The 8,005-nt window shown below is 42.2% G+C and overlaps 1 protein-coding gene across 1 annotated transcript; it reads right to left on the bottom strand.

The window, feature by feature from the left end:
• Positions 1-489: 489 nt before the first annotated feature.
• LOC125481511 (solute carrier family 35 member C2-like) lies at positions 490-6,491 on the bottom strand. The gene is made up of 3 exons (XM_048593172.1): positions 6,146-6,491; positions 3,277-3,427; positions 490-557 (listed from the first exon to the last, which is right to left on the bottom strand). Exons 1-3 carry the CDS (start codon positions 6,263-6,265, stop codon positions 490-492), a joined length of 339 nt encoding a protein of 112 aa, XP_048449129.1. The 5' UTR covers positions 6,266-6,491.
• Between the last annotated feature and the right edge of the window lie 1,514 nt (positions 6,492-8,005).

The following is an 8,005-nucleotide window of genomic DNA, read 5'->3' as shown; positions in this document are numbered from 1 at the left end:
AGTGGAGGAAGACCTAGTCAGACACAGTTAAGATGCTTTACAGAAAGTCAAAGAAGGGGACATGCAAGTAAGCAGAGGTTTGGACACAGAGGTAGTTTTTAAGAAGCATCCTAAAGGAAGAGAGAGGGAGGTTAGAGGGATTTAGGTAGATAATTTGAGCCTAGACAGCTGAAGGCACAGTTAATTACCAGTACTGCATAGATTGCAAAAGGTGCAAATAGGTACCAAAGCAAATATTGAAAGTTCACCCATATTCCATAAGAAGATATAACTCAACACTAAACAATAATCAACATTGACTGCAGCATATTGGTTAATAGTGGAGGCCATCCAAGTTCTATAAATAAGGGATAAGTTAAAATCTCATTACTAAAAGTTTGTAAAACTCCATGAACAATAAACAGTTAATTGAGATAGAACTATGACAAGTTATATTGACAGTTACATAGAATCTATGTCATCACCAAACTCAGTAACAAGACAGGAGACTTACAGTGATACTGTGATAAACAGGAAGCTCCAATTAGACAATCCAATGTCTAAAGCAGTGGCGAGGGCTGTAACAAAGAATTTTTTTTAAAAAATCAATACGAAAAATCAGTACAATTAAGTCAACCATTAGTTGATCACTAATGGCATTGTTATTGGATGAAAACATTGGGTGGTATGATGGTCAGTTACCCACTCTAATCCTGTTTGCACCCCTTTCTGCTTTGCAGTCATCTACCAAAATTGGTCTGTTTGCTTTACTCAAATTTTAAAAAATCTAATATGTTCTAGCATTCTTTCTATAACATTCTACATTTCCTTGTCTCATTTCTCAGGTGTTTGAAGTTACTGCTCTCATCACAAATATTCAATTTCATAGTTTTGTCACATTTGAACAGGTATCTACTAAAATATCTTTCATAGCTACAACTCCTTCCTCATCAACTGGTCTTGGTTTTCATATTTCATGTTTCTGATCCACCCATGATTTTGGATACTACATGGTATTAAGTGCTCCTCAAAATGGTTTTCATTGCTTTCCAAGATCTACACTCAACACTATGTACAGTCTGTTAGCTCTCTCCTTTGCAGCACCATGTCACTCTCTTGTGAGTTGTCCTAGAATGTAATTTCATGACTATGCTTCTCTTTATTCAGCATTTTACCAATGCATTCCCTTTTCTTCCTCTCAGGCACCAAGGATCACAAGTTTCATCAATGTTTAGATACCAACTCTCCTCTAGATCCTCCTTCAGTTTTCTCTGGGGTTAAGGACTGTGAGATTGTCTGATCTCCAGAGGAGGTGAGATTAGTGGTGGTCTAGGAAACAGTGCTTGATGTTAGATCGTGTAGTAGATAGTAGATAGGTCGTGGTCCAGATAGGAAGAGGTGTCAGTGAGCTGAACGTCATCTCTGCAAGGTGGGAGGTTGCTCACTAAACAAACAGTAGCACCCCACTGTCATTGGTTTCAATGTCAGGGTTGAACTTGAGAGAGTAAGTGTTACAAGATTAAAAGGAAGTGGTCTAGAGTGAGTCAGGGAGCAGAGGAATTGAGATGGTTGAAATCACAACTGCAGCTCCCAATGACAGTATCTAGAAATGATAGGAGGCCAGAAGAAATGTCCAGATGGAATGAAAATTCTGAATATGGGAGACAGTCTTCCATGAGGGTGATACCTAGCCAAAGATGAGTACACATTAAGACAAAATTCCAAACTCAAAAATCATAAAATGGGGTCATAAATGAATGAAGCTGAGATTGCATTGTTTGAGGCAGAGGAGATGGTGAAAGTAGTTTAAAAGGGAGATTGGAAGGAGAAACGCAGCCATTTTTACATCTGCTTTCTTAAAAGTGAAGAAATGGAGCAAGTTAGCAGTCAACATGTACTGTGTCAGCAACAGTTAAAGGTACTGGGAAATGATACACTATGAAGTGGGAAAGGATAGGGGAATGGTGGTACAGGGGTGTTGAGCCTTAAGGCTTATATGAGGACAGCAGCAGTGACACTAGGCAATTAAATGGGGCTCAGTTTTTGATAGTCTAAGGCCGAACAGCACACAGTGAAGTAATGAAGGACAAATAGTCATGAAATTGCCTCAGGTAAATCTGACTTTATTCATGGGTTTACTCCAGCTCGGTGCATATGTACATTTTAATACTGCAACAAGCCCGAGAACCTTACAGTCTAAGATTTTCACTGGGTTTAAGATAAATATTTGAGCCCATGTTCTTACATGTAAGCTGGTGTGATTGATGGTTGGCAATATAACTAGTCTGTACCAGCTGAAAACACTCCTTTCAACCCAAAAGCCTGGTCCCACACATCCTTTGTAGCAGACTTCCAATTTATTAATTTTTCAGACTGACAGTGTCTGGTGTGGCTGATGTTTTGATCTCAGTTGATGATGCGGAGCAGTCAGATCCCAGAGCAAGGACTTTTTTTCTTTTTGTTTACCACCGTGTCTGTCACTGAACATGTTAACAAGAGGCTGCCAATGTACTTTCACCAAAAGAGCATAACAGTTTGCTACACATAAAAAGATGAACTTATTACAAAAACTATTTGAAATGATCTTACTACAAATATTAGGAAGAAAGGTTCAACTAATTTTCCTCAGCAAAAACCTTACAGACACTCATATCTCAGCTGAAATGTTACCCTGTCTGTGGACTAAAGTTCCTTCTTCAGATTGCACAAGCATTTCCTTGGTTTCTTTATTGTCAAAGTTCAGAGCATTCATTCATTGCTATTTTCTTGAGTTAATGATCCAAGCTGCTAACTCAGTACATTTACTGCATAATATGTATTCTTTAAACTTGTGTCTTCAAAAGCCTCGTAGGATGTCTTCCTCTCTGACAACTCAACAGCCTCTGCTTCTGGAGTTTTCTTCTATGCAATTCACAACTTCTCCCTAGTTCTGCCCTAGCTGTTTGGTGGCTGATAAACTAATAGCACTTCTGCTGGAAGGGATCTTTTATGTTTAAATGAACTTGCCTGACTTCTTCAGGATCTTGTCACTTTCTGTGTCACTGGACTCTTGTCACTAGCTACAACAGTTTCTTCTTTCTTTCTATTTATTCTAATGCACTGAATTGTTCCCCTCAAGGGTTTAAAAGCTTCATTTAAATACATGTAAGTACAAGCCTCCAGACAAACTATTCCACTCCCAGAACAAATTTAAAATGAAAATAAAAACCATGGTTTCCCTTCCTTTTCTCTCAAAGGGTAACATATCATGAATTGTCACCACAGTGACAACCAGGGGAGACTAGAGTATAAAGTTACCTGTGGCTGCAACCCTCTCCATGTACAATTTCCATGACAGACAGATGCGTGACTTTCCAGTCCACCACGAGGCAAGTGTTCGGCTCATTCCAGAGAAGGCAAAGATCATCACAAGGTGAACCAAAGTCATGAAGATAGGGTAATGAAAATTCTAAGAAATAGGGAGAAAACATGTAAAAATCTCACAAACCAACTAGAAATGTCTCGTGCTCTCACTAGAATTTTGGATGATTTGCTGTTTTATAAATAACAAAAATAATACCATGAACAATAGAATAGATTGGAAGGGAAGGCAGGCAGTGGTTTCATATTGATATCAGCATGTACACACTTTCCCCACTGAGTGTCAGAGCGTTAACAGTCAGTCAGAAAATGGAATTACCTTCTGAAAGTCCGCACAGAAGGCTTCAACTTCTCCTTAATGTGAGAAAGAATGCAGGAGAAAGTGAGCATTATGCAGATTTGAAGGGCATCTTGCAGATATCTCTAAATACCAGCTCCATTCAGTCGAGCGTTAATCAGGCACTGTAATTCTGGCAGATTACCCCTTTCCCACCGAACACCACGATCTTGAAGCCAATTGTGCTTGCGGTTTTGACTGGCTTCAAGATCATGGCATTTCATGGAAAATGGTAATCTGCCAGAAATACAGCTCCTGATTAACGCTCGACTAAATGGAGCTGGTATTTAGAGATATCTGCAAGATACCCTTCAAATCTGCATAATGCTCACTTTCTCCTGCATTCTTTCTCACATTAAGGAGAACCTGAAGCCTTCTGTATGGATTTTAAGAAGGTAATTCCATTTTCTGGCTGAAATCAAGAGCAACAAAGCAGTACAGTACTGAGGGAATACTGTGCTGCCAGCTTTCGGATGACACAAGGCCCTGTCCTATCTTGTCAGGTGGATTAAAAAAGTCCCACGGCACTATTTCAAAGAGAAAGGGAGTGATCCCACTTGTCCCAGACAATATTTATTGCTTAATCAACAGACATTATATATAAAAAAAACTTGAGTCACTATTCCACTGCTGTTTGTGGCAGCGTGCTGCTCATAAATTGGCTATCATATTCCTACAACAGTGATTACACTTCAAAAGTACTTCACTGTCAGTAAAGCATTTTGGGATTTCTATTGATTGTGAAAGGCACCATATAAATGTCTGTCTATTATCTGCATGTTGCATCTTACTGCTGAGATCATCTCCTTCAGCCTAACTACAAACTGAACTCTGGGACTCATGGTCTATATAATTTAGTGCTTGACCTACAATAAAACCTGAGATATCAGGGTGGAATATGACTCCTGACTGCATCGCAGTACCCAGGAGAATCTTGTACGATCAAACAAACTGAAACGAATGAGGCCAGTTGAGATACCACGTGGAATGTAACAAATACGTTTCAGTCCTACGTCAATTATTCTGTGTTCACTTTGGGGACTCCAACCTGTGATAACTGAAGGGAGTATTGCTGCTGATAAAGCAGCAAGAGACTAACTAGAGATAGCCAAACATAATGTTAGTCCAAAAGAAATAGACAAAGCTGTAGGAAAATAATGTCCTCAAGGGGATAGCATAACAGTAGCTTGCAATACAGATACAAGTTAACAGGTGCCATATTATTAAACAAACACAGATTTAACAATTAATTTCAAAGGAAACACTATAATATGTGATAATGCATATTTTAAACACAAACACACATGTCACCACAGAAGTCAATTAACTCTCAGGTTCCAGTCAAACAGATCTCCCTTCCCCCTCCCCAGAAAATACTTTTCAGGTCAAAAGCTTTGATCACACATCTCCGCACTTCTTAGAAAATGTCCTACTCTTTGCAAAAAAAAAAAATAAGTCCCATCGGGAAGCTTTAATTACCACTGCCCAATCTGCATAAGGCAGTTCAAGTTATCACCTTACAAAGTGTGTTATTTTTCCCTCCAAGAACTGTCAATGATATTCTTGGTTTGTGAGACAACAGCACAGTTGCAGCCAAGGTTGTTGTTCTCTGACTATTTTCTACACACTTACTAATGCAAAAAGTTCAATGGGGTCATCAACCTGAATCAGGTTGGAGCTGATGCTCTAAATTTTAAAAACAAAATCAAAGAACTATGGATGCTGGAAACCTGAAACAAAACAGAAATTGCTGGAGAAACTCAGCAGGTTTGGCAGCTAGTTTGCCAAAGTCAACATTTGGAGGGAAAGCAAAGTCAACATTTCAGGTCCAGTTCTGAAGAAGGGTCACTAGACCCAAAATGTTAACTGTTTTCTCTCCACTGATGCTGCCAGACCTGTTGAGTTTCTCCAACAATTTCTGATTTTGTTGCAGCTGATTATCTACTAACTTAACATACTTTGCATGATCAAAATTACTGGTCTTCAGAAACAAAAATGGGCCTTTGCCTTTTCCAACAGCAGCTCTCTCATCTGAGTCAGAAATTCCACTTCAAAGACTGGAGCATGGAGCACTGGCTGACACTCCAGTCCCGTAGTGAAAGACCACTATAACATCAGAGGTGACATCCTCAGCTGAGGCATTAAATTCTCGCCCATCTGCCTTATCAGCAAGATGTGAAAGATCTCTTGACATTCTTCTAAATAAGGGAGTTATTACTGGTTTCTAGGCCAGATGATCTGGTTAATGTTTTATTACTGTTTGTGCAACCTTAGTGCGCAAACTGGCTGCCACGTCCCACACAACAGTAACCTATGAAAAGCACAGCGCTTTTGGGTTGCTCTGAGGATGTGAAAGTTGCTATACAAACGCAAGTATTTACATTCATTGTAGTTTCTGAGCAGCACCCTCCCAGCTCCGGGGAGAGTGGAGCATAAACCCTTCATCGCGGATATCTGTACTTAGCTTACCTTCATCACCCATTTGTTGTAGAAAGTGATCCCTATGGAGAAGCAATAATAAAAGAGCACCAGGGTGACTGTGAGCAAGGCTTTCTTTAAGAAGTGCAAGCACAGGCCGAGCTCACTCATGATGCAGCTTGCCTCCTCCTCCTGATGGTCCTTTGACTGCCCAGAGTCTCCCAGTCCCGCTTACTCAGGACTCGGTAGTGACTCCAAGCTGCCGAACCGACCCGAGTTAGCCATCGTACGGCAGGGAGATGCCGGTCACCGCGGCGGGCCGCCTCCGGAGCAACAACCGTCCAGAAGGACAGACAGGCCCCGCCCATTCAACGGGATCCGCCCCTGGACAATCATCCGCCCAGTAGACCGGCCAGGCTCCGCCCACATGTAGATCAGGATCCGCCCCTGGACAAGCATTCGCCCGCGAGTCCGGCCAAAGCCCCGCCCACATTTAGATCAAGACCCGCCCCTGGGCAAGCATCCGCCCGCGAGTCCGGCAAAAGCCCCGCCCACATTTAGATCAAGACCCGCCCCTGGGCAAGCATCCGCCCAGTCGACGGGCCAGACCCCGCCCACATTTAGATCAGGACCCGCCTCTGGACAAGCATCCGCCCGCGTGACCGGCCAGGCCCCGCCCATTGGGCGGACCAGACCCCGCCCACATATGGATCGGGGCCCGCCCCCGGACAAGCATCCGCCCGCCAGACCGCCTAGGCCACAGGCCAGGCCCCGCCCACATCCGGATCGGTGCCCGCCCCTGTGCAAGGCCCGCTTGTATGGGTAGACCCCGCCCACACACTGGATGTCCCCGCCCCCCGTATTGGAAAGGTCCCATCCCCCAAAAGGACGGACCCGCCCTCTGACACGTCAGGCTTCGCCCCTACATCCAAAACTGCGCCCCGACAGTATCAGACCGCCACAGCATTATGGGAGAATTGACTTTGAAACTTCATCAGCTCAACTATCAACTACTCCCCTTATAGTCGGATCTATTGTTGCTTTCAATCCTTATCATTGTGAAAGAATTGCATTTTTGTTTATTTCCTTTCTGATGACCGGGAGGGGACCTGTCACCATCGCTCCGCCATGTTGGTAAGGTCCAGGAATGCGCCTGCGCTGACCAGGTAGCGGTGTTATCTTCAGGGGAATGACTGGGTACCTGTCCCTTAGATCTCTATTACAGACTGATAACGGGGTTTTGTTGTGAGAAACTTCACACTCAGAATGTTTTTCGTTTGTTCTTGTCTTCATCTAGCTTCTTGTAAAATATGCTCTTCCCCTCACCTTAACCATTTAACTAACTATTTATACCTCAACCTTTATCTGAATGTTTCTTCTTCTGAAGTTTCTCTTGAATTCTCTGTTGGATATATGAGTGACTTTGTTATATTTCCAATATCTGCAATGTTTTGCTTTTGTGACCTGTTTGTGATCCTTCTTTCTGGTGTTCCTCAAGGAGTGGAACATGTTCGCTACATCGTATCAAACCCTTTTATGATCCTAATCTACCGTTGTGTCACTTCCCAACTTTCTCTTGTTGATAATGGTGCAACAGTGTTTTAGTTTTAAGAGTGACATGCATCAAAATGTTTAAAATGCATAAACCTGAATTAGTGCTTCCTAATTAATAGTTTGTCACATTATTGAATGAAAGTTGTCTCCTGAATTCACCCTGGATTTGCCAACCACAATGACCCACTGCCCCCCCTGTGTAAACAATCTATCACTTATAAAGACTACTTTGGGACATCCAGCTTTGGCACTGTATAAAAGTAAAATGCAATGTTTGATGATGTTTGCTGACCATGATGTCTTTTTGTGGATTTAAGTTGCTTCCTAGGGGGTTAGCTCTCTTAGGGAGCTCCTCAT

This window comes from Rhincodon typus, unplaced genomic scaffold, assembly GCF_021869965.1.
Source record: "Rhincodon typus isolate 14 unplaced genomic scaffold, sRhiTyp1.1 hic_rhity00002430, whole genome shotgun sequence".
NCBI lineage: Eukaryota > Metazoa > Chordata > Chondrichthyes > Orectolobiformes > Rhincodontidae > Rhincodon > Rhincodon typus.
The sequence above is the reverse complement of the archived record's forward strand: the minus strand, read 5'-3'. Positions and strand labels throughout refer to the sequence as shown.